Source organism: Annulohypoxylon maeteangense, assembly GCF_022496945.1.
Source record: "Annulohypoxylon maeteangense strain CBS 123835 unplaced genomic scaffold GGS22scaffold_16, whole genome shotgun sequence".
Taxonomy (NCBI): Eukaryota; Fungi; Ascomycota; class Sordariomycetes; order Xylariales; family Hypoxylaceae; genus Annulohypoxylon; species Annulohypoxylon maeteangense.
Window position 1 is genome coordinate 519830 of NW_025953263.1, and position 27773 is coordinate 547602.

At 47.9% G+C, this 27773-nt stretch overlaps 12 protein-coding genes across 12 annotated transcripts; 8 read left to right on the forward strand and 4 right to left on the reverse strand.

Moving 5' to 3' along the window:
* Positions 1–799: 799 nt before the first annotated feature.
* On the forward strand, positions 800–3080 carry GGS22DRAFT_195978 (kinase-like domain-containing protein; the record flags this gene model as incomplete). The annotated part of the gene is made up of 11 exons (XM_047965751.1): positions 800–999; positions 1086–1240; positions 1327–1443; positions 1502–1784; positions 1856–2020; positions 2076–2113; positions 2183–2235; positions 2294–2339; positions 2403–2480; positions 2558–2773; positions 2826–3080. The coding sequence occupies exons 1-11, from the start codon at positions 978–980 to the stop codon at positions 3078–3080; spliced, it is 1428 nt and encodes a 475-aa protein (XP_047816080.1). The 5' UTR covers positions 800–977.
* Positions 3081–3232: 152 nt separating this feature from the next.
* On the reverse strand, positions 3233–4597 carry GGS22DRAFT_195980 (uncharacterized protein; the record flags this gene model as incomplete). Its single annotated transcript, XM_047965752.1, has 1 exon — positions 3233–4597. One exon carries the CDS (start codon positions 4595–4597, stop codon positions 3614–3616), a length of 984 nt encoding a protein of 327 aa, XP_047816081.1. The 3' UTR covers positions 3233–3613.
* Positions 4598–6724: 2127 nt separating this feature from the next.
* GGS22DRAFT_170549 (glycoside hydrolase family 18 protein) lies at positions 6725–8372 on the forward strand. The gene is made up of 4 exons (XM_047962455.1): positions 6725–7219; positions 7289–7538; positions 7609–7997; positions 8120–8372. Exons 1-4 carry the CDS (start codon positions 6859–6861, stop codon positions 8194–8196), a joined length of 1077 nt encoding a protein of 358 aa, XP_047816082.1. The 5' UTR covers positions 6725–6858; the 3' UTR covers positions 8197–8372.
* A 457-nt stretch (positions 8373–8829) lies between these two features.
* GGS22DRAFT_170551 (Noc2p family-domain-containing protein) lies at positions 8830–10552 on the reverse strand (the record flags this gene model as incomplete). Its single annotated transcript, XM_047962456.1, has 1 exon — positions 8830–10552. A coding segment is annotated over exon 1 (1652 nt), but the record flags the coding sequence as incomplete, so codon positions are not given.
* Positions 10553–11527: 975 nt separating this feature from the next.
* GGS22DRAFT_49678 (ESCRT-1 complex, Vps28 subunit) lies at positions 11528–12562 on the forward strand. The gene is made up of 3 exons (XM_047967246.1): positions 11528–11655; positions 11714–11950; positions 12006–12562. The coding sequence occupies exons 1-3, from the start codon at positions 11572–11574 to the stop codon at positions 12393–12395; spliced, it is 711 nt and encodes a 236-aa protein (XP_047816084.1). The 5' UTR covers positions 11528–11571; the 3' UTR covers positions 12396–12562.
* On the forward strand, positions 12563–13681 carry GGS22DRAFT_49679 (ThrRS/AlaRS common domain-containing protein). Its single transcript, XM_047967247.1, has one exon. The coding sequence runs from the start codon at positions 12729–12731 to the stop codon at positions 13536–13538; it is 810 nt and encodes a 269-aa protein (XP_047816085.1). The 5' UTR covers positions 12563–12728; the 3' UTR covers positions 13539–13681.
* A 1446-nt stretch (positions 13682–15127) lies between these two features.
* Positions 15128–18074, forward strand: GGS22DRAFT_49684 (uncharacterized protein). The gene is made up of 3 exons (XM_047967248.1): positions 15128–15669; positions 15732–16046; positions 16104–18074. The coding sequence occupies exons 1-3, from the start codon at positions 15292–15294 to the stop codon at positions 17916–17918; spliced, it is 2508 nt and encodes an 835-aa protein (XP_047816086.1). The 5' UTR covers positions 15128–15291; the 3' UTR covers positions 17919–18074.
* Positions 18075–18600: 526 nt separating this feature from the next.
* GGS22DRAFT_195992 (ankyrin repeat-containing domain protein) lies at positions 18601–20450 on the forward strand. The gene is made up of 2 exons (XM_047965753.1): positions 18601–18770; positions 18830–20450. Exons 1-2 carry the CDS (start codon positions 18668–18670, stop codon positions 20383–20385), a joined length of 1659 nt encoding a protein of 552 aa, XP_047816087.1. The 5' UTR covers positions 18601–18667; the 3' UTR covers positions 20386–20450.
* A 338-nt stretch (positions 20451–20788) lies between these two features.
* On the forward strand, positions 20789–23625 carry GGS22DRAFT_49698 (DUF726-domain-containing protein). Its single transcript, XM_047967249.1, has one exon. The coding sequence runs from the start codon at positions 20986–20988 to the stop codon at positions 23473–23475; it is 2490 nt and encodes an 829-aa protein (XP_047816088.1). The 5' UTR covers positions 20789–20985; the 3' UTR covers positions 23476–23625.
* Positions 23626–23953: 328 nt separating this feature from the next.
* Positions 23954–24739, forward strand: GGS22DRAFT_49704 (DUF1857-domain-containing protein). Its single transcript, XM_047967250.1, has 2 exons — positions 23954–24484; positions 24543–24739. Exons 1-2 carry the CDS (start codon positions 24044–24046, stop codon positions 24615–24617), a joined length of 516 nt encoding a protein of 171 aa, XP_047816089.1. The 5' UTR covers positions 23954–24043; the 3' UTR covers positions 24618–24739.
* GGS22DRAFT_195994 (uncharacterized protein) lies at positions 24636–26135 on the reverse strand (the record flags this gene model as incomplete). The annotated part of the gene is made up of 2 exons (XM_047965754.1): positions 24636–25420; positions 25496–26135. The coding sequence occupies 2 exons, from the start codon at positions 26133–26135 to the stop codon at positions 24861–24863; spliced, it is 1200 nt and encodes a 399-aa protein (XP_047816090.1). The 3' UTR covers positions 24636–24860.
* A 418-nt stretch (positions 26136–26553) lies between these two features.
* Positions 26554–27723, reverse strand: GGS22DRAFT_49708 (uncharacterized protein). Its single transcript, XM_047967251.1, has one exon. It carries the CDS (start codon positions 27436–27438, stop codon positions 26611–26613), a length of 828 nt encoding a protein of 275 aa, XP_047816091.1. The 5' UTR covers positions 27439–27723; the 3' UTR covers positions 26554–26610.
* Positions 27724–27773: the final 50 nt, after the last annotated feature.

A 27773-nucleotide genomic window follows, 5' to 3' on the forward strand; every position in this document is an offset into this window, starting at 1 on the left:
ATGATTTCGCCGAGACCCGAGCTTGCTAGCCTTCGTGTCTATTGTGCTGCTCCTCATCCCATGCATTTAGCCTGAATATCATTCGTGCATACTATGGGGGTCCACCTGCGGCTAATTTTTTTATGTCTATACCTCCTACACACTCCTACTAGGTAGGTACATACGACATGCACCACCTTACCTTGTCTCGTATCGTGAGGTTTCACCACACCTTTTCTGTTAAGGGTTATACCATAAAGGAACTTCTAACAATTATTGCTCTTCCGCGCTTCCTTGTCTCATCTTTGTCTCTTCTTAGTCAGTCCTACTTGGCATCCGACCATATGTCATAGGTTGGAAGAGTCGGAGTTATCCTTGCTTAACCCAACCACAGCTGAATTTCTCCGCGGTTTCTTCAGTAGATCGGACTTGGCGACCTCATCGCCTAGGCATGATTGTAACAAAACTTCAACCTCAAAATTCACAATTCCCCTAAAACGGGATACATGACAACTATCCTAAAGGTTTTGGTATCTGACCTTAGATACTCTATCCGATTGAGCATAATCCAACATGAACTCTCATAATCTGAATCAACACCTAGTATCTACCTACCTACATCGTGAGATAGACACACCAGCAAAGAAGCTGGATTATGATGTCTCTCTTCAACCAGGCTGTAAGCATCACCCTAAACTCAATAATCTAGTTCTCTTTCGAGTTGTGATTAGTTAAGTATATACCTAAATACCTAGTAATTATGTAGCCTTTGTTGGCAACAATACCAAATACAAGCTCTTTACGAATGCGGAATATCCGTACATCTTTATTTACTAGCATGTCGAAACAAAGCAATTATATTAGAGCATATTTGTATCACTTAACAGTCATGATTCTCGCGTCGCCTACGGAGTGGAACTTAGCTGTACAGTTGGCACTCTTCGTTTAGGCTGTGAGTGTAATTTGTTGTTAAGAGTTTGTTCGAAGCCATCGACAATATGACGGAAAATGCACCCCTCTGTAAGTAACGAGTCTTTCAATATATACCTAGGTACCTATATATTCATAGAAGTGACTATATACTTACACCTTTTGTGATCTATCAGTGGCTCTTCTGAATCAGCGTCTCGGGCAACAGAACCGGCGGAATTTCGAACGGGCTAAGGCCGCAGGCAAAAAGCTCCGTGAGGAATTTGGCCAAGTTGAACGTCTTAAATACCAAAGAGTCCTCGGATATGGTGGTTTCGGAATAGTTCAACTTGTATGAAAGTCTCCTTAAGAAATCTACTCAGTAGTAGGTGAGATCCAAAAGACAACGATCTATATCACTAATGGTAGAGGTAATAGTGGCACTTATTTGATCAACAAGGCAATTTCATCACTAGTGCTGCTATTAAATATCCCACACGCGAGAACCATAAAGAAACTATAGAGTCCACAAGATGGGAGATGGAATGGATGGGCGTGAGTTCTCAAAAAGGTTTCATTCATTATGTTTGACATTATTACTAACAGTTCGAAGACGGTTTTCCGCAATATGGAGCATTTTGTCCAACTCGTTGATATCGAAACTGACACGCGAGAGGTTGATAGACTCACCAACAGTAGATTCGTGGCAAACCCTATACTCGTCATGGAGGCTCTTTCGAAGTGTACTGCATACGAATTAATAAGTTGGACGAATGATGTAAGAGCCAAGCTTACAGAAGTAGTGGGGCTCCAATGGTCCAAGAACGATATATTTCAATATGAACCTAGGCTTGCATTCATCCCGAATCGAGTTCTATGGAGGCTTTTCTACTGTCGTAAGTTTGAGCGGAATTCATCCCAAATATGATAAGGTTGCTTGCTCGCTTGCTAATAAAAAAACTACCAGTGGTAAAAGGTGTTACGGGGATGGCTTGGCCAGCCAACGACGGACATGGAAACCTACCGCCTCTTACCCCTACACCAATACCAGAAAAAATCCCCCCGTTGGATCAGTACAATAACCTGCCGCCACAATCGACCATCATACATTTTGATCTTGATCCCAAGAATGGTTTGGAACCTCTCCTTCATACATGGATCTAAATTAGGTAGCTTACCGATGGTAGTGCTCCTTGGTGATCGGGATTTCGGCGAACACGAAATGGTACCGAAGATGAAGGCTCGTTTCCCGCTGACCGCCTGCCTCGATCACGTACTGACTTTTGGCATATAGATAGCCGATTTTGGGCTCATGATACGGTGGGATGATAGGCTTTCACATTCAATGTATTGTCCACTCCCCCATCCTTCACATTCATTCCCTGTTATCTAACTCATGGCGCAGAAAAAGAAAGCGTATTAGAAGAGGGAAACCCTCTTGGTATGCACCGGTGAGTTACCTTACCTTACCCGTGCCGAAGTTAACTTATTGGATACTAATGCATGTCGTCAAGGAGCAAAAATATCCTGACAGGGCTACATCTTGGGAGCATCATGTTGGACAAGAATTAAATGTCTGGGCTATAGGGTTGGTACGTATCAAATTTTCGTTTACTGAGGGAGAAGAAGATGAAAAACTACTAATCACATACATATGTCCTGCCTGTAGATTATGTTTAACCTCATGACGTTGAGACATCCCTCAGAACCCTGGGCACCGTATGAGCGTCTGATGCTGGGACGTGACAGCATTGGATTCGTACCGGTACTGACCTGGGGCTCGTTCTTGATGGAGCCCCCTCCGGGAGTACAAATACAGGGTTCACCGCCTTTCGATGAGCTGGTTGCAGGATATGATTTTAATCTACGCCAGCTGATTGCGCGAGTAAGTGACATAAGCGCTTTAGTAAAGTCGTAGCTAACTCTCATGGTTATAGTGCATGGCAGATGCAACCGGGGATCGGCCGACGATTTCAGAATTAAGCACTGACGTTCTTAGGGGGATAGTCGAGTCGGACAATAGGAAATACTTTTGGGCGAATTACGAACAGTACGCGCCTGGAAATCCGGGTTATAATCCTTTAATCCCGCCCCAAGTTGAGTCTGACGAGTTGGTCGCGAAGTGGTATAATGACTACTTTGTAGAGCCTCCACCAAACCCCGATCGGAACGAGGGAAATTGGTCTGAATAATAAACGTTTGGTTTCGAACTCCGTATAAGACCCGATGAAGGTATTCCATCAATGGATTGTCCACTGGATTCTTTGCGGAAGTTGAATTCATGATATTCTGGGTGTATCAGGGCCCCAATACCTAGAATTATCAAATTTATACCTATATGTATTTATATTATATATATCGTTTCTAAGATTAAAATCAGCATGAAGTAAATCATGCTTGAACATAGCTCCTTTTAACAATCATTCAGGATGCATTGTTAGGTCCCTTTAATTAACAGCAATCGTCAGACACGGTTCAGGAAGTAGAACACTGCTCACCTAACCAGAAAATCCCCTGAACAAGTGACAATTGAGATTTCATGAGTGCCATCAGGTTATTATCAAGAGCAAGATAAGGGGTCAACTGTCCAAATAGGTAGTACTCGCCTGTCCTAAAGCGTCATCTCAACCGAAATATCAGTCCAGTCAACCTCAAAAATATGCCACATGTAGAACCATCAACATACAATATCCACCCAGAAACTCCCTTACGCCTCACCACCCCCTCACCGCGAACTCTTCTTCCCCTTCCCCTTCCCCTTCCCCCTCTCCCCCTCCTCATCCTCCGGCTTCTGCGTAACAACCAACCAAAACGTAATCGCCCCCAACTCCAAGCCCACCTCCCCCTTAACCTCCACATCAGCAACATACGCCCCCAGCGCCGCCAGTTGCGCCTTCGCACCCCTATCCTTCGCCCCTCTCGCCAGCCCCAACATCTCCTCAACCCCCAACCCCAACACAGGCGCCAGCTCCGTCGTCTCGAGTAAATGCGCCTCCAACCCCCGCCGATGCAGCCACTTCGCGTTCGCAGCACACGCATACGCCTCCGCGCGCTCCCGCGGCGTCTTCGGGTCCTCGACCGTAGCGCCTAGCACCGCGAACGGCAGGGACACTGCCGCGCCGACGGCGCGCACGGCCGTTGCCACGGGCAGCCATACCCCGCCCCCGATGATCGTGTGTGTCGCCGCGCCGATGTAATTGCCCTTCCGCGCACTATCCGCGATCGCGCGCCCCGTGCTTTTCGCGTGCGCAAGCGTTTCCTTGCCGAACCGTTTGGGTACCTGTCCGACGTGCCGCGCCATCTGTGCTGCGTGGCTTACGGCTTTGTCGGACACGGTGGCGGCGAGGAAGCCGGAGAGGGTGAGAAGGAAGCTGGACCAGGTTTCGGGCGTTACGCCGTGGCGGAGGAGGAGGGGGGAGTAGGTGTTTAAGAAGGGCGATTTGGGGTCCGGTGTTGTTTGTGGGATTGCGAGGGGCTTGTGGAGGATGGTTTCGGCGGTTGCGGTGTAGGTCGGGAGGTCGGAGTCCGAGGGGAAGTTGAAGGGGGAGGCGAGGGTTGGGGCGTTGGTTGGTGCGGATGCCGGTGTGGGTGCGGAGGTAGAGGCGGAGGCGGAGGTTTCTGGTTGGGTTGGGAGAGAGGAGGGATCTGGGAATTCGGAGTAAGCTGGTAGGGCCTCTCCTTTGGCCTCTTCTTCCTTAGATCGCGCCATATGGTGTAAGTTGTGAGTTGGTGTGAGGTAATTGAGATTGTTAAGTTATGCAGTTGGCAAGTTGGTGAGGTTGGTCAAATTATTGGATCCTAAGGTGAGATTGTTGCTATATGTTGCTGTATGTTTGCTGATGAAGGAAAATGATATGGACCTGAATATCTCAGTAGGTAGTTCAAGCTCGGCTGATTAAATAATTGAAATTGTCAAATCACCAACAATAACAGCCAAGAAACGCGGTAGTATTAATAGTAAAAGAAATAGAATATCAAACAAGCATTATCAACTCGATTCCCCTGGTGATGCAGCTGCGCCGCAGGGCGGGGTAGCTAGCTTGGGCATTCTTGAGGTCTCATAGGAGCTCTTAGGGCTGTGATATGCGCTGTTGGTTGGCTGTGGAGAATCCATGGATGGCGAAAGCGATCGCGAGATTTGCCTAAACGAACCGAACGCGAGAATGACATGTAGGTATACGAACAATTTCTAGAAGTCGTACAGAGTGCGATGGTTTCTAGGACTCGAAATATAGTTGAAATAGGTACTTTGCCAAGGACGGATAGGGCTGAAAGATAGGACTTTACTGGTCGGAATTCAAACCTCGGAAGGTGTTACGGAGTTATTATAGTACGCTTTAAATCCCTATTGGCTTAAGCTTTAACTCATATTTACCTAGGTACGTAATTCATCCTACCTTCATATAAGGTAGGTTAATTCTTTCCAAAACCTTGCTAGAAAACAACCTTGGAACTTACCTAGCTAATCCTATTTATAAATGTGTCGTTCTATGGATGGCTGCTGAAGAAAGCGTCCCGCAATGTTGGTTCAGTAAAGCTATCGCATGCATTAGCGGATATTCCAGGGGTACATTTTATTTACCGGGAAGTAAAATTGCACAGCTACTTAAATAGTAACAACGATAAGACAACTCCCAACCTTCAACTTCTCTCAATAACACATTTATTACTCGTTACCAACTCCTTAGCTTTTATTACATGTATTGTTAATATTATGTTTTAAATCTAGCTCTACTTACGTCCTTAGGATAGAGTAAGGTAGTCTGGTTTTGAGAAGAATCTTGTGCAGAAAGAAACTCGACCCTTATCATTATCCTCGCCTATGACGATTGGCGTTCATGGCCACGCCACGACACACAAGAATTGAGGTTATCTCTTGATTACACTCATGAGAATATTACTTAAGCAATTACGTCAATTGAGACATGGAATTATATAACTGAGACGATTCACCATCTCAAGTGTACGGAATATAAATCATCAAAAACCTCAGCCCAACCACAGTTTTAAAAATAGTGAGACACGTTGGTAAGTGGCTTGTGAACGTTGTCCATGGGATCGCGTAGATTGGAACCGATGATAGCTGATCGCAGCCTTATGGTCGATTCTGTAAGGTAGCACGATTGAGTGACCACCAAACGAAGTGCTACCGACGATCACTACCAAGCTTTATGATGCAATGTGACTGGGTTGGCAGCTATCATCCCTTCTAATCTCCTCTTATCCCATCCTATCCAACTCAGCGGCTCCCTTTCACTTGACTTCGGCTCTTTTCGTTTCAGACTGTAGGGAAACGCTTTACCTTTTTACTAGGTAATCGGCTTTACTGACCTCCTTTCCCTCGAGAACCTGGGGTAACGTTGATACCGAGCGTCCGTAAAAGGAAGTCCGGGAGGTTGACCCACTTCTCGATACTACCTCCGGACTCCTTTTAATCACAAGATATCGACAATGCCGTGCACATGTAATTGGTGGATAGAATGGTACGGCGAATTGAATTGAGAAGATAGGTATTTCTCCTTTCATGTTGCTTATATGCGCCTGCGATAATTATTGACCTTGTTCCAGCTAAGTTGGAATCTCGGGTGTGTTTCATATATCTAAAACCATGTGCGGAGTTAGGTCATCGTCGAGTGGCTTGAGTCGAGCGTGGCGGTTGGAGAGCGTCATCCGAAGATTGCATATGCAAGACATTATTGGAAGGAATGACATGAGGCTCTAGGAAGATTAGCTTGACTACCCAATCCAGAATGTAACTGTGCGGTATTCTTAGGAGGTACAGGGGAGGTTAAAGTTCTCTTAACGTTACACTTCATTCCAGTGTGTGGAAGGTCTTAAACATAAATATCGACGGGAGACAGCCACCATGTATTGCAAAACCTCCGAACCGTACTCTCTTTCTTCATCAACTGGAATTGGTGTCATTATTCGAACATATTTCGCCGTCGAATTCGAGTATTCGATCCCAATATGCATATTCCTCGAACGGTAACGACGGCAGCAGCGGCGGCGGCGCCGCGGTTTGCTATGTACTATGACCAGTGGCACACTGCCTCTCCCAGCAAAGACGCCATGGCCGGAATAACGCATGTGATCACTGCGTTTGCAAGCACAACGCTCTTCACGAGTGACCCGCCTGGCACTTACACTCCTTTTACAGATGTATCTACCCTCCGTAGCCAATTCCCCGACGGAACCAAGGTCTGCATGGCTATCGGTGGATGGGGTGATAGTGCTGGATTTTCAGTTGGCCAGAAGGATGATACATCCAGGAAACTGTATGCGAAGAACATTGCGTCAACTCTCGACAGTCTAGGCTACGACTGTATCGGTACGTAAAACCAGCCTCCCCTCCCCATTAAACGTACTCGGAAATCTGACTAAAACCGTGACTTCATAGATGTTGATTGGGAGTACCCCGGAGGAAACGGTGAAGACTACAAGCAGAACCCCAACTCTGGGAAGACCGACGAAATCGCAAACTACGCCCTGCTCTTACAGGAGATCAAATCGGCGATTGGCGACAAGGAGCTCTCCATCGCCGTGCCCGGACTTGAGAGGGATATGATCGCTTTCACCTCTGAGCAGGTCCCCAAGATAAGCGCTGCCGTCGACGTGGTCAACGTGATGTCATACGACTTGATGAATAGGTAGGTTACTTGCCTCCTACCCACCGCTTACCATACTGTCGAAGAAGTAACCAACTAATTGTCTCCACAGACGCGACAACACAACCAACCACCACACCTCCGTCAAAGGCTCCCTCGCCACCGTCGACAAGTACATATCCCTCGGGATGGACGCCGCAAAGATGAACCTCGGCTTCGCCTTCTACGCGAAGTACTTCACGGCGCAAGGGGAATGCACGCAGCCGATCGGGTGTCCGACCGTGTCGCTCGAGGACGCCAGCGGCGGCGACACCGGCAAGTCCGGCGCCGTGACGTTCCAGGAAGTACCTCCTGTCCTGGCCAGCGGCAAGGCCGACACCGATCAGGGCGGCCAGTGGTTCTGGGACAGCGCGACGAGCTACTTCTGGACTTGGGACACCCCGGACTTCGTCGCGCAGAAGTTCGAGAAGATTGTGAAGGCGAGGGGGCTTGGGGGCGTTAGTAAGTCATGTCCTACCCTACCTATTTCATCCACCCCCATATCTTTTTTTCGTTTTCATTATATGCGAGACTAGATATATGAGTGAGTGAGAGTAAATCGCTAACAATTTCGTTCCCTGCAGTGGCCTGGAGTTTGGGCGAGGACGACGCGAGTAGGACTTATATCAAGGCGCTCCAAACTGGTCTGAAGACGCTGTAAGCACGTCTAGGAAACCCGGCTTTTGGCTCGAGGGGTTTCTGGTTGCTACTTCATGTATATATATATATCTCCCACAACACGCTGGGCTTTCGGGCCTTTGTATATAGCACTTATCCAAAACATCCATAGGTAGATACGGTTATGTGTCGAATAGCTTATACCGTGTTGCCGGATCCTAAGTGAATATTAGCTTGCACAATTGAGTGACTGATCTCCATCGGTGACATTGGATCATCATGAGAAAGGCCCATGTTTTGATTCTAGGAGATTGTGAGTGGAAATGTTAGGAGACCATGAAAAGAAGAGGTAAAGCAAGTATCTAAAATAGTGGAATAAAAAGCCGGTTGGCAATACCTTGGGTTAGATGTTTACCTAGGTTTCCTCCCTCTTACACAGGTATGTATTTTACCTATTGTTGCATTAATATTTCAATGTGGGCTTTTTGAAGTCGGGATGATAACAGTTAATATCTTGGCGTCCAGGTAATTGGTGATGTTCGATTGTTCCCAGAGGGTATTTAAAAGGGAATTAGTACTCGTATCGAGCCCAAAGACTATTCGACGTATACAGACGGCGTAGAGGAAGTTTAGAAAAATAGGCGAATATCTCGCGTGTCTATTTGTACGCGACGTTCTTATTCATTAACAGTGCTTGTTCCGAGTATGACTTCCGATAAAATCACTCATCGTCTTCATCCTCATCCTCATCCTCATCTTCGTCTTCGTCCTCGTCCAGATCCTCCATTTCTTCATCTTCACTATCCAGCCCTGCGGCGTCCTCCTCTAGCGCTTCCTGTTCTTCTTCCTTTCGCCTGCGCTCATCCTCCTTTCTGGCCTGTTCCAACATCTTAGCCTTCTCTGCACCTGCCTTCCTCTGAGCGACGACGTAGGCGCCGATGGGCGTCTTCTCCCACTCGAAATCCTTCAGGAACGCATCGACTTGCGCACGATCTTTAGGAGAGAAATCTACCTTGGCTCGTTTACCTTCGATGAATTTCGCGTTCGCCTCAAGCTTCTGAACGAGAAGGACGAGGCCGGCGCGGACTTTGTTGTTGTTATTGCCACCGGTCTTTCTTCTCGATTGCTTGAGCCACCGCTTCAGCATGATGACGACAGGCAGAGCGAACTCGGGGAACGCTATATTCGTGGACCATAGCACGAAATATTCGGAGAAGAGATCTACAACCTGCTCGCCTACTCCATCCTGATAAACCCGGGTTCGCAAATATGACTTCGGTGCTTTGTAGGCGATTTGGAAGTCAAGGGGTTTAATGGTGGACGGTTTGGGCGACTTTCTCATTTCGGCGGAATTCAATACTTCAAGTAGGGCGGACGCTAACGGGATGTAAGTTCCAGTTGACCGTGAGACACGTAGAAGTGATCGGATCATATGGAATCGAAGAGGGAAGTAGGTTGCGGTTGGTATTAAGCGCATGGCCCCAAGTGTGACTTGGACAAGAGGGTAAATCAGCAGCTTGAGCTGGGATTCCTTGCCCGCCTCGGCCTCCTTCAGCGGACTGCAATGTTCTGACAACACACAAGACCAGAAGTCCAGCGAGTGAATATACTGCCAATTGTAAATCGTCTTGTATGACTCGTTCTGGTTGTGTACAATGCTATTGCGCAAGTGGATAGCAAGTTGGCGGATGAAAGCAAAGGCTGTCGTATAACCAATGTTTTGATCTAAACCCCATAACTCAGCAGCCGAGTTCTTCATCAAGTTGATCCCTTGTACCGTGTTGACATTTGTCACACGAGACCCTGCGATTAGGCCTTGATAAGTTGCCTTCAAGACTGCTTCCCTGATGCCTTTATCGCCAACGACGACTAGTCGTCGGAGAACTAGGAACGCAGTAATCCGAGTCGAATCGCTGCTCGTAGACTGTGCCCAGAATCCGACGACAGTTTTTATTAAATTCTTGAGCAACTTTCGGAAACTTAATAGGTAGGGAATGAGAGGTGTGATTGCAGATAATGTCAACTTAAGAGTGGCATCGTCCGAGAGTGTGTCTAGAAGGTGTAAGATGGCGGATACGTAAGACTTGAGGAGGTTTGAAAGGGTCTTGAATTTTTTCGAGTCTGTCGGGACTTGGACTTTGCCAGATGAAGATTCCTTAATAGGAACATGGTGTTGAAGGACTTCGGGAATCTGCTTGAGCGCAACAACGAGGATGTCGTGGAATACTTCCGGACTCGAGATCTTGTAGGGCTGCTTTCTCTCCGCGTCGTCATCGTCTTCATTCAAATGTGCAGCAGATCGGAATGCTAGAACGACTTGTCTCGCAGCCTTGAGCGATTGCTTTTCTGATATTGCTGCTTTCCAGCGTGCAACCATAGCTTGCGTCAATTCGTTTTCTGTGGTATCTCCTTCGTCCACGTCACCTGTCTTCGCTTGTTTCTTTTCCTTCTTTCGCTTTTTCTTGGGTTGGTCTTCTTCTTCTTCATCACTAGCGCTTAGTTCGTCTACTTCAGCCAGGTCTGCATCGTCGAAGTCTAATGCTTCAGGATCGTTCTCTTTCAAAAATTTGTAGAACTCGGGATCATCCTCAGCAAGAGCGTCCATTGCGCTTTTACTCATGCCGACATCGTCAACCTCCTCATCGCCAGAACCCTCGCTGTTACTTGCGAGGGGTAGCTCGTCGGCGGAGATCTCGATATCGCTACCCTCATCCGATGCGCCTTCGTCTTCGTTGGGCTCGTCGCGCTTGCGTTTTCCTAGCTTCTTGGATGTTTTCTTGTTCGGCTGGGATTTTTCTATGATCTCGAAGCCGCCACCGAAGAAGTCGTCGACACTCATGTCATTGACATTGGCAGTTCTCTTGGTGCCAATGGTCTTGTTGGAAGTCTCAGCATTATCGCCGCCTTTGTAAAACTCGGCATCCTTCGACTTTTTAGCTTGTTTCTTGGTTTTGAGCTGCGTTCTTTGCTTTATTTTCGCGGTTGTTTTCCTCTGATCTAAAACACCCTTCAAGTGTTTCTTCTCGAATTTCTTCGTCGCCTTGAAATTCTTCTTTGCGCCTGCCATTTTGAAGTTTGATCGCAAAGTTGCGACGATGTAGGGAATTTCGTAGTATGAAATTAGTAGATAAAATCATTTGAGGTTGCTGCAAAGAGAATCCAAATTTTTTTGGATAAGGTTATCGCGGGGAGCCTTATCAATATTTTACGCTAACCAAAACTAGCAACGGTTTCTTGATTACGTAAGATAGCTTAAGTCTTAAATTTCCCAGGCTGCCAAGTCAGGAACCAATCCTTGTCGCTTATGTATTGTACAGCGTACTCTTTAACTCGTCACTTCTCTCCGTCAACATCAACTTTCATATAAAATCGTACAGGTCAAGTAAATATCTACACTGCATAAACTCATACATACAAGATGAATTCAAGACAAGCTTATGCCCCAACTCCCCATAGCTATGTTCCTAACACCACTCTCTCAGCTACAATCAATTTAGATGAGGTATAGCTCCAGTCGCGTTTTCTACTTTAGTTATCCATTCATGCTAACGCCTCCATAGGAAGTAAAGCTGGCAGATACACGTGCTGAAAGAGATCTACAAGACTCTCTTGCCGAGATATTTTCTATCATCGTTACTCTAGATGAGCTTGAGAGGGCATTTCTCAAAGATGCTATTCCCGAAGCCGACTATACTGAGATCTGTGAGCGATCGTTAAAACAGTATAAATCAATTCTAGCAGACGATACTGTAGCTAAGGCATTCATCGGCCTAGAAGAATTTAAGGCCGAATGGGATGTAAGGGTACCCTAATAAACATCTCCTGTGATATTTACTAATTACTTTCTCATAGCTTGAAGTTCCAAGGGCAACCGAAAGACTTAGGGTGGGAATGCCATCCACCGCTGTCACCGCGTCAACGGGGGCACCTCAGCCATCTGCTCCAGGCAACCATAAATCTGGTGCACTCATCCTTGAGGCCACACAAGAATTCATTACTTTCCTGGATGCCTTGCGTCTTGGGCTCCTAGCCAAAGATCAACTTCACCCTCTCCTAACCGATGTTATCCAGAGCGTTAACAAAGTTACCGATAGGGACTTTGAGAATCGCGGAAAGATTGTGCAGTGGCTGATAACATTAAATCAAATGAAGGCGACTGAGGAATTGAGCGAACAGCAGGCGAGAGAGCTCGAGTTAGATATCAACTCTGCTTACCTGGGATTCAAAAATACCCTTAATTGATATATTCGAGCTGACACCAGATCTTTGCTTGATAGTACATATTTGCAGAAGAATGACGAAGAATCTCTAGGAATGATTCTAGTCAAGGGCGCTGAAAAGGTGGACCTCCGGGCTTATCGCCAAGTGCACTGAGTGGTCAATTTGGTTGGCAGGACCCACTAATAGGGCGCGAGACTGTCAGGATTGACAAGCCTAAAAGGATCTCAATCCCGAGTTTGACAACAAGAAGATCTTGGGTTATTTCATATCGATGGCCTCTTAAATCCCGTGAAGGTCGCTGTAGTCGGTTCCAACGCATTCATTCCAGCTATTGCCTTTGCGGAAGTCTACAACATGCAGCGCACTTATCTCACGTTTCAGCACAACGCTAAGCTTCACGCTTTGCAGGCTGTAGTCACCGCGGTCCGATCAGTAGCTGCACTCGAAGAGGCCAACAGAGGACTTTTCAAGCAAGCCAAAGAAGACGACCATGTTGTAGTTACGGATCAAACTATATTTCACCCCCAAGGCGGTGGCCAACCTTCTGATGTTGGTATGATGAAAAACGAAAATGGAGCGAGATTCGACGTGTCTATGGTGCGTATGAGTGCTATAAACGACGGCGAAGTACTGCATTTCGGCAGTTTTGCGGAAGCCTCATCCATTTTTAAACCTGGTGACTCAATTACCCAAACCATCGATAGCGAGAAGCGCAACCTATATTCCCGTTATCATACTGCTGGACATGTCCTTGGGGCAGCTGTTCGCCATCTGGTTGAGAAGGAGATAAACGGGTTCGATGAATTGAAGGCATCGCATTTCCCAGATTCTGCCGCTTGTGAATTTCAAGGTCTCATTGAGGGAAAGTGGAAGGACGTCATACAAACGCGCGTGGACGAATACATCGCCAAGGACATGCCAGTTGAAATTGATTGGTGGGATGAGAATGATTTTAAGGCCAACGGCCTTGAACGGCTAATACCTGATCGCGCGGCAATGGGTATGACGGATGAAGAGAAATTCCGCGTCGTGAAAATTATCGGCGCCGAATCCTACCCTTGCGGCGGAACGCATGTCGATAGTACGGAATTATGTGGTAAAACTAATGTTAAGAAGATTAGTCGAGCGAAGGGGGTGAGCCGGGTGAGCTATATGCTACCTTAACACCACATACATTAAGCGGGCAACGACAGGAGCTAAATATGCGGAACGCCAACGCCATCACTAAATCTGCCTTTCTCTCAACACGAGTCTCGTTCCGATACGGAAATGGAGTAGCAAGCCTCTTAGCGTTCAGCGGCAGACATTATCCAATATGTTATGTACGTTAACCAGCGTGGGGTATTCACAGCTGCACATGAGTCTTGGCGACGTCAAACATCCGATGAAGACTGGGACTGTTTTTATGTCCCTAGATAGACGCGATTCGCAATTGATCTCCCTTGGCTCTTCAAACTGGTACCGTAGATCTTATTGCAATAACGACATTCGCGAGATATGACCTGCCTCTGTTTCCGGGACTGCGGTGTGTAACACCTACAAGATCAGGTATAAATTTGTCGAAACTACGAAGAGAGCCTCGATCGACTGAAGTTTTGTAGCCCATTCCGACTGCAAGTATTTAGCACGTGGGTGCATAACTCCCGCGCCTATAGGATGTGAAAGGTTGCACCCGTTGGGGGCTTGAAAAAAAAAAGCCTAGATGTCAGCTGTCTGTTGCGATGTATTCTGTACCTGCGAAAGCCCCGGTTAACTTGGGTATCCTTCAACAATTACGATGCTCCCGGTTGAATATACTACGAACAAAAAAACAACATACATACTCCTCTTGTCCTTACATAATATTTCCCCGTAATAAGACGTAGAGTATCATTTGACTATTGGTACCTGTGGGACTAGATGCAGGGCCATCCCACGGTTTGATCGTTTGATCGTGGATCCTGGAAATGGAGTTGAGCCTATGTCTAGGAAAAGAAGAATTATCCTTACCCGCATCCCCTGGATGGTTTCCCCCAACACGCCTTCTAGTTCAAATCGAACCAATCAGGTTATTGGTTAAAAGCTCGTTAACATCAATTGAATGCAATTGACTACAAGCCACTCTGGCCCTTCAACCTAGGCGGCTAGCGCGAGTGGTTAGTACGCATAGTACTTGGTAGTATACGGTTATCCTTCTCTCGAAACAGCCACGTCCCACTTCTATCACTACAAAACGACGAAGCCAAATTCTAAAGTTGTTTAGCGTGTTCAGGTAGACAGGTCTTGGACTTCGATATATGTTGTACGACTATTCTTCCCGCAAGATTCAGGCATGTGGCCCGAATGATTGGTTAAGATAAACGTATCCCAGCACTAGAGCCTTCCTCAACTTTCATATCCAACTTTATTACGTGGCGGGGTTGGTACTACGCGGTACATACCCAAGCTAGAGAGGTACGGTGATTATACCTACCTGGCTGCCTGGGTAGCTTAGTGGGGTAAAAGCTCAGGGTCCTCCAAGTATTGACGAGTTAGATATTGTGCTACCTTCTCAATGCAAACCATCGTCAGAGGCGCAGGTGCACAGGACATCCCACATGCCAAAGTACATTCTGGTTTCTCGTTACATATGTAACTTCAATAACAAGCAGCCGAAGCTTAATTCTCTATGTCTATTCGCTAAGACCCATGAGTGGATAGCTCCCAAGATATGTACCTTGGAGGTATGTACTTGCCGTACGTAGCACGTAGCACGTAGCACCTAACACTTTGACATGGGCTTATTATATATGTCTCTTCTGTTGGGTCATGACCCTCCACCCTTTTCCTTTCCTACTTCTTCGTTCTAGATACTCTCACCGACTGCTGCGAGTTCGATTCAACACCGCGAAGGAATTTCAACATCCCACTCTCATTCCAATTGCAATGAGAGAGTATCATGGCTTCTCTTGGTGGTAACATTTTACCCCCTGACCCTCATGCCAAAATCTATCTTGCTGGAATAGCTGTTGTCTTTTTAATAGGCATATGCTACTCTACAAAAACTTTGAAGAAACCGAAGGACGATGAGAATCCTACTCTCCTGCAGTCCTTGTGGCTATTCTTCTACACATGCTTCCTCAAACCGCACGACGGTGACAGCAATGGCAACCAACAGGATGCCCTTGAGAGCTTCTACAAGAAGCAGGCTGGCGCCTATGATGCGACGAGGAAAGCCCTGCTAAAAGGCCGCGAGGATATGCTCGCCCTTGCAGCAGCTCAGCTCTCTTACAGGGCAAAAAATAGCGACGAGAAGAAGAGACGTGTTTGGGTTGATGTCAGTACTCTTCCGCGGATCTTATTATAATCTGTAAGGAGTATTATTAACTAGCGGTATAGGTTGGTGGAGGAACTGGCTGGAACATCGAATCTATGTCTAAATATGTCGATGTAGCCAAGTTTTTCGACAGCGTCTACCTAGTTGATTTCTCTCCGTCTCTCTGCGAAGTTGCTCGCAAGCGCTTCGAAAGACTTGGGTGGGATAACGTGAAGGTCATTTGCCAGGATGCGAGGAAATTTCGCTTAGAGGACCATGAACCGTCCTCTCAGAGTAGACGTGCCTCTGGATCTCCAATTCGGAGTTACATCTACCAGGAAAAGCCTAGGCATGGCGGTGCTGACTTAATCACGATGTCCTACAGCTTGTCCATGATCGTAAGTATAGTTACTATATTGGTTATTTTTTATATATACATACTAACATGTATATAGCCCGACTACTATTCTGTCATTGACTCCTTGCCATCGCTATTGAGTCCCAATGGCATTGTCGGTGTGGTTGATTTTTATGTCCAGTCTCAAGTGGATGTTAGCTTCCGAAACTATACTGGCGGTCTCGTTAACCGTCACGTCAACTTCTTCGGGAGAACATTCTGGCGTGCTTGGTTCGACATCGACCGAGTTGCTCTGGAGCCTGGACGGCGTGACTACCTCGAATATTCCTTCGGTACTGTTCTGAATGTGAACAAACGTAACTACGCTCTCGGTGCTATTCCTTATTATATTTGGCTAGGAACTCATAAACAGCCGTTGTCTTCGAGCCTTCCGCACGAAATTGTTGAGAAGGTGGACGCATTAGTCACCGAGTCTCCTTATCTACACCCTGCCAATCACTCGGCCGCTCTGTCTCGCGCAGTTGAAAGAGCCGCCCCAGAGATCCGATCTAAGGCTTTTGACGCTGCCATTATCAATATCTCCTCTAACCTTCCTCTCCCCTCATTCTTCTACCAGAATCACCACTATCGGATCTACTATGATGATCAATTGAAGAAGCATACCCAATTTAACGATGAGTACATCTATGCCTTCACCTGGGAAGACACTCGGGTTGATGAACGCATTCTGAAGCTGAACTCGGACGACGTAGTCCTTGCCATCACGAGTGCTGGAGACAACCTTCTTTCTTATGCACTTCAAAGCCCGGCTAGAATCCATGCTGTTGACCTCAATCCCACGCAGAACCACCTTCTCGAACTCAAAGTAGCTGCATTCTCGTCTCTCCCCTACGAGGACTTCTGGAAGATATTTGGCGATGGTAAACACCCCGAGTTCCGCTCTTTACTCATCTCAAAGATGTCTCCTCACCTATCCAGTCGCGCATTCCAATATTGGCTCAACAATGACCACATCTTCGCCCAATCCAAGGGTGGTCTATATGACACTGGTGGGTCAAAGCATGGAATTCGGATTTTTCGTTGGATCTCTCGTGTTTTCGGATGCCGATCTGCCGTCAAGAAAATGATTGCTGCAAAGACCCTTAACGAGCAGCGCGAGATCTGGCGTGGCAAGATTCGGCCGGCGCTACTTTCACGCATCGTATCGAAGTTTGTTGTCAGTCAAGAATCATTCCTATGGACGGCACTCGGCGTACCCAAGAACCAGTTAGCAGTAATTGAAGAGGACCACGCGGTATCAGATGCCGTATGTGGCCCTGAAGCGCGGGCCAAGAATACACGATCGCATGCTATCTGGGAATACATGGTCAATACTCTGGATCCTATGGTGGAGTCAACACATATCGCAGCCGACAACCCATACTACTTGGTTTGTCTTGACGGTAAGTTTAGTCGGAACTGCCACCCCGACTACCTCTCGCCACAAGCACATGCGAAGCTCTCGCGACCGGGGGCATTTGAAGGGCTACGCATTCACACAGACGAGATTGATGAAGTTCTCGCACGTATCGCGCCCGGCACCCTAACGGTAGCTGTCGTCATGGATAGTATGGACTGGTTCGACCCTGGATCCGACGCCGCGGCGGCTCAGATCACCAAGCTTAACCGCGCGCTACGCATGGGCGGCCGCGTCATGCTTCGCTCGGCGGGCCTGCGTCCGTGGTACCTTGATGAGTTTGAACGACACGGATTCGTGGCAAAGTGTCATGGCGATCGCTCAGGCGGCAAGTGTATCGATCGTGTCAACATGTATGCCAGCTGCTGGATCTGTACTAAACGCGAGGATGTGGCCCCGCCTACTCCCGAAACGGAGTCGCTACTCGGACCTGAGATCTCTACATTGCAGATTTAAAGAGATAAAAGGATTTGCCGGCGGGGCGAAGTGTTAAAATGCGCGAGGGGCTAGGAGACGGGTTGTCAAGTTTCCCCTCATTATATTCTAGTCTTTCATTGTTGGCAAAGTTTATCTAGCGAAGTGCCTAGGTAGACTTTCGTTATTTATAGGTATCATCTAGATTCTACATAGAGCTGTAGTAGATCACAACACAACTAGTGTTAGTTATCATGTCGTCATGAGAATATACGGTCGTTACTTATATACCTAGGTACATTTCTTCTAAAAAGGCGATCATACTGTTGGCGGGTTAGCATATCATTATATCTGTCACATCTGTACCAAGATCCGTAGCACCCAATCACATACCTGGGTATCTAGGTAGATCAAAATAACAAGATCAAAAAGGGTTACACACACCAGATCAGGGCCTCACAGTATCGCCAAACATCGATTTGAAAGAAACGTTGAACTTTTTTCCGAATATTTGAAAATATAAAACGTTTAAGTGTGAGTAAACGTTTAATTTTGTCCATCTATGTACCATATATAAATGGGTGGATTTAGCAAGGGAACTTGGAAGTTGGCGACGCCACACGGGTAGATACATTAGGCAGACAGGTGGTACAAGTACTTGAGAGTGAAAGAGTTTTCGTGTCATGTTCAAACGAAACTTCCTCAAAATCATCAAAAAGGGGCTCTTGTTTGTGGTCCATCTCCTAACAACTTTGTTATAGCTTGAGTCTTCATAAAATCAGCTCTAAACAATGAAGCTCCTCGACCTTCCGGTAGAGATATTTCACAATATCCTCTTCTTCGCCGTTCTCTCACGTGGACTTGTCCGAGCACTTAGGCTGAAGCTCGTTTGCCGTACGTACAATCTCTCTACGCTCTGTTATACTCACGTTAACTCTGTGTCTGTTATATAGGACAATTCTACCATGCTATTGGTCCCGTGCTATTCCGGACACAGCTTCCGGTTCACGTTCTGCGGTCTTCTCATAGTGTCGCTATTTGGCGTACTTGCAACAGACATGGCGCTGAGAAATTTTGGCATGACTATGTTTCGTATCGGGTTCGATGTGAAACCGATCCTAATGTTGGAAGATGCTTCGAGATGCGCCGAGTAGTAGAGGAATACTGTGTCCGTACAGGAGGAGACTTCGACTCTACTCTTGATTCTCTCTGTTGGGCCGTCTTCGATCGTGTCTTTGCGATTGATGAACCCGACAGTCCCGACCTCTCCAACTCCTTCAATGAACCCGACCCTCTCGACTCCTTGGATGAACCCGGCCTCCCCGACTCTGCCAATGAACCTGACCTCTCCAACTCCTCCGATGAACCCGACCTCCCCGACTCCGCCAATGAACCTGACCTCTCCTCCTCCGATGATGAACCCGACTCCTACTCCTACTCCTCCGACTCCTCCGATGAAATCAAACCTGAATACCAGAATGAATCTCCGAATATAGACTATGACATCCTCAGCGCCGCAGCCCACCTTGGCGATCTGAAAGTAGCGGAACAACTGATAAACGAAGGCCTCTGTCCTTTGATACGTACTGCTCTATTCAAAGAACCTGTCTTCTACGCCGCGTTTGCTGGTCACCCCGAGATGTTGAAGCTTTTCCATAAACACACATTCACATGCAGATCTACAAGATCTTATGGTTTTTTTAACTTAGCTATTGAGGGTGCGAATGAACGCGGGGATATGGGTATAATCCGGCTACTCGTTTCGCTATACGGACAGACGGTACCTGATCGACTATCTGGACCTGGAAGATATATCAATTTTTGGTCCTTTCCCATGCATGACCATGCCGACCTTTTTAAGCTTGAAGGTTATTTTATAAGACAGCATAAGAGTAATCTATTGGAAAATGCCAAATTAGGCAATCTAAACGCTGTTCGAGATATACTACATCTGAGCCGATATAGTGGGGACCAAGACATTTGGCGCCAACGCCGGTCGCCAGTGCCTTGGAACGAATATTATTTTCATTCGACGTCAGCCATTGACAAAGATAGAGCTTACATCGGACCGTTGATGGAAGCAGTCAGTAGGGGTCATGAGAAGATAGTTGAATTACTCTTAGACCATGGCATTGACCCTAACTTCTACACAAAGCATGATACATACCGAGACTTTCGTAGCCCTGAATACAAGTCGCCCCTTGTCGTTGCAGCCGCACGTGGGAGTTTTGCCATTATGCGTAAGCTCCTTGACTACGATGCAGATATCACGAAATTCTACTACAGGATTGCTGGGCTTACCCTACTACAGGAGCACACGGCTATGCTTAAATTCGTACTGAAAAAGGGGGGGTACAGTAAGCAGCTGAAAGCTAGATTAAAGGGACTCGCACTGAAGGAAGGGTTAGAATCGATGGCTGAAGTTGCGGAGCAGATTGAGAGTGATAGCAGTTTGGATGACTATTCAGATGATGATCGCGCAGGAGGATTCTGGGAAATACTTCCGTGAGCAAGGCCCAAGTCTCTTTAGAAAATCCATCGTGTAGATCAAGCAACTACTAGCAGAGGAAATACACGCTCGAATCCCTACACGGAAATGAAAAGTGGTGGCGGGAGTGTACCAGAGGTCGCTGCAGGAATAACTAAAAGAAATATGAATAGTTGTATGGTGTTGTATGGTAATGTAGTCCAAAGTACCTAGTACTCACAACATTAGAATGAATTCATTGACACCTAATAACCATATTGGAACGCGAGTATTGCGATAATTGAAGAGCAAGATCAAATTGTCATGCCTCGAAGAGGCTGGACGGCGTGTAACATGAAGTCCTGCGCCGCGGAATGGCGTGTTGAATTAATTCGGCTGCCTAGAGCTGATTTAGTGGTAAGCTGAAGCCTTATTAGGGCTCGTAAGAAAATTGGAGAGCTCTGAAATCCTTCGACTTAATAGTACGGACATGACTGCACATGAACCAGATTATGATTTTTTAAACTCATATATAAAAATAAATACTTACTAGGTAGGTATTCAACGTCATATATATACGTATTTACAAAAATCAAATGAGCATTCGAATCTAGAGGAACATTACAGATATCGCCATTCGCAATGGCTCCTCTCACCAGCGAGCCCGACGCCATCCGCGTCGCGCTGAACCTCGCACGCCGCAAGGTCTTCTACGCCCTAATCATCGAGATCACCGCATACATGCGGTCGCAACTAGAACTTCCACACAGCCCAGACGGATCCCCATCTTTCCCCTCTTCAACAAGAAACCCACCTCCGTACTCAGAGGCGGCTTTATCCCGTTCTAACACCATTCCCACAGCCACTCCTTCTAACAGAGCCCCGGACAGCAACACCCCCGCACCCACCACCCCACCCGGCCCGCAGCAGCAGCAGCAGCGAACGCAGGCCAGTCCGGCCCTAGTCCGGCTCCGGAAAGCGGCGCTCCTGCACTTCGACTCCTGGCGCGACGAGACCGTCGGCAGGATCAAGGACGTCGTCGCCAAGCCCGACGACCAGAAGGTCCTGGACGCGCGGCGCAAGCGCGCGGAAGGTCTCGCTGCGAGGAGCAGGGAGATGCCTGGTGCTGGGGAGGATTTGTTGAGTTTTAGAGACGACAATCGTGCTGGAATTACGGACGGGGCTGGGGCTGGGGATACACCACCCCTACCGCCGCGGGGTGGGAGGGGTATGGCGGGTACAGGGCCGACGAGCTTATCTGCGTTCCAGAGCCTGTACCATCCGATTCCGACGCGGCTGACGTCTGTCTCAATGGAGGATCGGAAAGAGGTGCTTAGCGCTACGTTGATCTGTCTCCTTGCGATCGGGAATTACTCGGCATATTCCCGGACGCTGGTGTGTTATCTTGCGAGCGCGCTGGAGGTGCCGCCTGCGTTTTTGGATAGGGAGGAGATGGAGGTCGCGACGACGATGGTGGAGGCGGCGAGGAAGGCGGAGAGGGAGGGCCAGGGCCAGGGCGAGGGGGGGATGTCGGCTGAGGCGGAGGCGAGGAAACGCAGGGAGGAGGGGAAGGTGGGCAGGTTGTGGAAGGTTGGGCTCGCGAGTGTGGCGGGCGCGGCGATTATTGGGGTTACGGGCGGGCTTGCGGCGCCGGCTGTTGCGGGCGTTATTGGGGGGTTGATGGGCTCGGTTGGGTTGGGGGGACTGGCTAGTTTTCTGGGTATCTTTTGGATGAATGGGGCTTTGGTCGGGACGCTGTTCGGGGCGTTTGGCGCGAAGATGACGGGGGATATGGTCGATCAGTATGCGAAGGAGGTCGAGGACTTCAAGTTTCTCCCGCTGAAGGAGGAGTGGGGGAGGGATTGGGCGGATCGGAATGGAGACGGGGCGAAGGATCGGAGGTTGAGGGTTACGATTGGGATTAACGGCTGGCTTACGGCTGAAGAAGACGTGACAAAGCCGTGGAGGGCCTTGGGTGATGAGACGGAGGTCTTTGCGCTGAGGTACGAGATGAAGAGTTTGATGGCTCTAGGCGAGAAATTGAGGGGCTTGGTGGCGTCGGCGGCGTGGAGTGCGGTGAGAGCTGAGATTCTGCAGCGCACGGTCCTGGCTACGCTGTCGGGCGCCCTGTGGCCTATCTTCCTTCTCAACTCGGCGTCTAATATCGACAATCCGTTTAGCCTTGCAAAGAACCGGTCTGAGAAGGCGGGCAGGATTCTAGCTGACGCTCTAATTAATAGAGTTCAAGGAGAACGACCTGTCACATTGGTCGGATATTCGCTAGGCGCACGGGTCATCTACTCATGCCTACGATCATTGGCAGAGAGGAAGGCGTTTGGACTTATAGACACGGTGGTCTTAATCGGGGCACCGGTGCCGTCAAACAATGGGTACTGGGAGATGATGCGTACGGTGGTATCCGGCCGGCTTTTTAACGTGTATAGCGAGAACGACTACATCCTCGGCTTCCTCTACCGCACTACGAGTTTGCAACTGGGCATTGCTGGGCTACAGGCTATCACCGGGGATATAGAAGGAGTTGAGAATTTGGATCTGAGTAATGAGGTCACGGGACACATGAGATATCCGGAACTCGTGCCGAAGATACTGGCGAGATGTGGATTCCCCGACATTAGGGGTGGCAAGGGGGCAATTGAGAAAGATGATGGGAAGATCGAGATCGAGCTGAAGGATAAAGATTGGGCCGAGACGGGCAATTTGATTGATATCGAGGATAAGCCGGAAAAGAATGAGAAGTATGACCCGATCGTGAAGAACGTGATGGAGCTCAAGAGCGATGTGGGTGTTAGAAATGCGAAGTTGGACGGGTTGAAGGATGCGAAGGAACGAGAAGCCACGCAGACTACAACGAGAGCGACTTCTTCTCTGCCAAACTTGGGCGAGTTGCCACGTGCTTCCACCACTCCATCGATATCTACGACTACGACGCTGGTGGAACCACCGCCTTCGTATCCGGGCACGGAGCACCGTGTTAACTACGATGATGATAGCGATTTTGACCACGCTTACGATTCGGAAGAAGAGGGATTTGGTGGAATCAGGATGATGGACAACGACCCCGATGAAGGTGGATTGACCTTCATCGAACCATTACAAATTAATGATGATTAGTTTTATCTATTACGCGAATTCCTCAAATAGGATACAAAGTCAGCACGCCGTATATACCCCTGGCAAGGAGTTGGTCAATACGTGCTTTTGGATGAATACACGATGTTTGCACCAAGTTCTCGCTTTTCCGAGGGAATGGACCTGCCGTCAAATGTGCAATCTTACCGGTGGGAAACCGAAACCGTTAGATAATAGCTCATGCAGACACCCGTCGGCCCCGAAGATTTGGTGAAACAGTGGGTAATTGCCAGGAATCGTACGGTAGGTGAGTTATCATGTGCCATATCTTAGCGGTAGGTACCATAGGACCGGACTCTCCCCAACGCCAGGTCCAACCCGCCGGAACTAATTCACCTCCTGACGTCAGCGGTACCTTCCTACTTCCCATCCCGTTCTCTTCTTTCCTTTCTCGAGATGTCACAGTTCGGAGTAGACACAGCAGAAAGAACGTTTGAACCAATTCGTTAAGCTAACTTCCACAACGGTTCCACAACGAGCTAGTATCAACATCTAACCTCCTTGCATCACCCCAGATCCCGCACCCCAGAAGCCAGATCCATAGGTCAAAATGGTCACTTTCAACCTCGCCTACACAGCCCCCATAAACGCCTCCAAGGCCTCGCCCACCCTAAACCAAGCCCAGGTCTGGGCCGGGCTCAAACGCAAGGTCCTCCGCGCGCAGGACTTCGTCCCGATTATCGAGGAGTGCATAGTATTAGTCGAGGAACAGGACCACGCCTCCGGCAACGTCACGGTCACGCGCGAGGTCCGGTTCAAAACCGGCTCGGAACCGGCTGCTGGGAGCGGAGGCGCGTTGGTTAGAGAGGTGTGTATGCATTTCGCGCCGTGCAGAATCGATTTCAAACAGCCGGATGGGAGCACGGTTTCGAATATCGTGAGCGAGGGCCCCGATGGGAAGTTGATGATGACGTATGCGTTTGAGTGGAGGTACCCTGGCGTTAAGGAGGGGAGCCAGGAGGCTAAAGTTTTAGAGGAGAGGAGTTGGACGGTGAGTTTGTGTCGTGATTTCTGTGTTGGGGACTTTGCTAATTAGGTTTGGGGGGTAGACGGCGAAGATGGCTGTTCATGGCACTATTGATACTATTCGTCGATTAGTGAAGGATGGTGAGATTACAGTTTGATTTTGAGGAGCTGGGTGACGATCTATCAGTAGGCAGGTATTCCAATTTGACGAACTAATACTAAATTCACCATTATATCGGTTCATGGGGATTCAGTATTAGGACCAACTGCGATTTCAATACATGTTATATTCAATCGATACACTAGGTAGGTATATCCAGTCAAGTAACCAAATATCTCTCTTTCTGTCTCTCTCGTCCTACCCCGTACCGACCGATTCGTTCCCTAACGTAGCAGAGCTACTACACGTATTGTCTCGTCATTATGTCTCGGATAGGTACTGGTCTGCCAACGGGGCCTTTCCAACCGAAGTGGGCTGGGTCCTCGCGCCACACGATCGCAGCTGGTCCAGGGTCTGCGCCTGTTAATTCCTCTCCCTCTGGCTCGGTGCTCCAAGCCCAAATGAGTCCTTGGTCTATTACCCGTTGACGTCGGTCCTCGTCTGCTATCAGGAAGAACCAGTCACAATTTCGACGAAGGTTGAACACGCCGGGGTCGTAGTAACCGCATACTGTTGTCCATTCGATGTCATCTCGATCCAATCCGCTATACCATGTTCTCTGCGATGTCCAGGTAAGAGACGGTCGGTCCACACATTGGTTGAAAAAGTCGCAGAAGGAGTGGCTTGCCCATGGGTGTCCCAGGAAATATACGAGGTCAGGCTCGTCCATTATAGGATTGTCGTACCACATAGTGAAATGAAGTATATACAACTTTTCCCGGAGTTCGTCGTGTGCGTGCCACGGGAAGCCGTACGGCTCTGCCATTCCGCGGCCAGCAGTGAGTAAACTCCAGTCATGGCCTACGCAGTCAGTAAGTTTTAATTTGAACATTGTCGTATAATAGTAATAACAAGGTGGATAAATAGAAAACTTACAACACCAATGCGAGGAACTTATCATCCTCAGAAACGCATAAGCCCGATCGACATCCCAGAGCGGAAAGGAGCGCCAGAATCTGTCTGCGAGTTGCGAGACCCTGGGTTTTGGGATAGTATGGAGTAGCCTAATTCCAGCCTCGGCCAGGTAGATGATTCGTCTCATTCGCGTGGTTTCGGTAGCCGTGAAGGCCCTGTTATCTACCTTGACGGGCCACAATGTGGCGTACGTCGAAGTCCAATCCAGCAGGAGCTCAACGCTTGCGCTCAAATCGCCCATTAAATCGACTGCGCGGAGTCGGTAGAGAAATGGTGCATGGTCGGCCGGGTTGACGTAATTCTTGATGAACTTACGGATAAGGCGAGCGTCTGGGTTTTTGATGAGAGTGGCTTTACAGGCTAAGAATGCTAGTCGGACTACCTCGGGATCATCGTCTCCAAGGATCTTGACGGCCATGTTCCGAGCAATCGTGCCTTCATTGTGTATGGTGATAGCACGGTATTTGTGCGAAGTCGAACCGAGTGCTAGAACCGATTTCACGTCTGGAAGCATAGAAACGATGTTAATGATCAACTCAGGGGCTAGGCGGTCGAGGTAGCAGCCCCTTTTCTTAAATACTCTAACGAAAGTATTCGCCATAATGAGATTGTAAAAAAGAAAATCGCTTAAAGGAATGGGTGAAAGGCGATTTGGGAATGGAGATCTTGGTTTCTGTATTATTATATATGTACTTGTATTTGGTCTCGTTCTTCAACTCGAGTCCTTTACCCACCACGTATGCCATGACTTGCAACTGACGATTTGGCATAGATAATGAACTTGTTCTCTTGTCATTGTATGTGAACGAGAATTCAGAGTGAGCATGGTCGTGGGAAAATGCATTCTCTGTCACCTCTACCCATCACTCGCTTTTACTCTCAATCTATCGAGGTCGAATAGCTACTGATTGCATGTTAACTCACGAGTACCTATCTGCTTAGGACAAATTTGGGTTATAACGCGAAAAAGAGATTGGCATTGGTTAGATCATTTTATTGCTTTCTATTCTGAAAGGGAACTCGAAACTGATATAATATAGTCACACATTGACATAATATCCGTGAAATAAGGGCCTCTATCTAGAAAATTTCTCAAAGTGGTGTTCATACATCAAATCCAGCCGGACAGTGAACTTCTCTCCATTTTTGACCTCCTGTCCAGAATGCCATAGCATACGCTGTTGGAAAACCAAGGCTCGACCCATCTTAGGCTCGACATCCAAGAATGCTTCATCTTCAATTTGCAGCTCACTTTCCTTTTCCATGTTATTGGAATTCTTCTTCCTTCCTGTACCCACACGACTTGGCCAGAACCTCGTCTCTCCACCAGAACTCTCTCCTAGGTTTTCTCCCCTCGGCATATCATTCAAGTATATCTGACACGTAAGAAAACTCTTCTCTTTGTCACTGGGCGAGTATAACGCATCGCAATGCGACTTGAAGTGATTCCCGGGATGGTAACGCAGGAAGCTTAGCCTCTCGTTAGCCCCATTGAGTCTCCAGACTGTCTTAGCAGCTCCCTGACTGGCCCTGAGGTTGGATAGGCCTGCAATATTCTCGGCTAACACATCACCCTTTCTCAAGACTTTCACATCTTCGGGAAGGTATGGCATCAGCCTCTCGGAAAGAGCCCAGGCCCATTCCGGCGATACAGAGTAGATTCTCTCACACTCGCGCCATGAGTCCCCTTTATTTAGCATCTTCCAATCTGAGCCTGCGGATGCTAAGACAGCAGCGCATTCTTCTGGAGTAAGGAGATTGTCTATTGTCATTGCAAAATAGGGGGTATATTGATCCGATAAGGGGGTTTGAGAGAAATCGATGCCATTTGCTGTTATCGGAGGTCCGTTGGGGCCACGAGGGTTGAGAAGGAGTCCCTCACCCCGAGATATGTCTAACGCCATAGTGGTAAGTTTTTCAAAGGCAGATATATGACTGTACTAAAGGATAGATTATCCATGACTAAGGCTCTGATAAACTGAAAAAGGAGGTCTTAAGTCGACTTTGAGATGGTGAGCATAGGACTGTTGATGGGTCAATTTCTAAAACTGTACAATTGCATTTGACTACTGTGTAACCTATATATATGCATTTCATTAGGCTTTCTCTTGGTAGTGAGTCATAATAATAATGCTGATCATGTATTGATAGAGCGAGACATGAGGTGACCATGGTTCATTGTCTGGTTGACATGCAGTTGGTGAAGAAGGAAGACTGTGTGAATCCTGCCAAGTGTGGG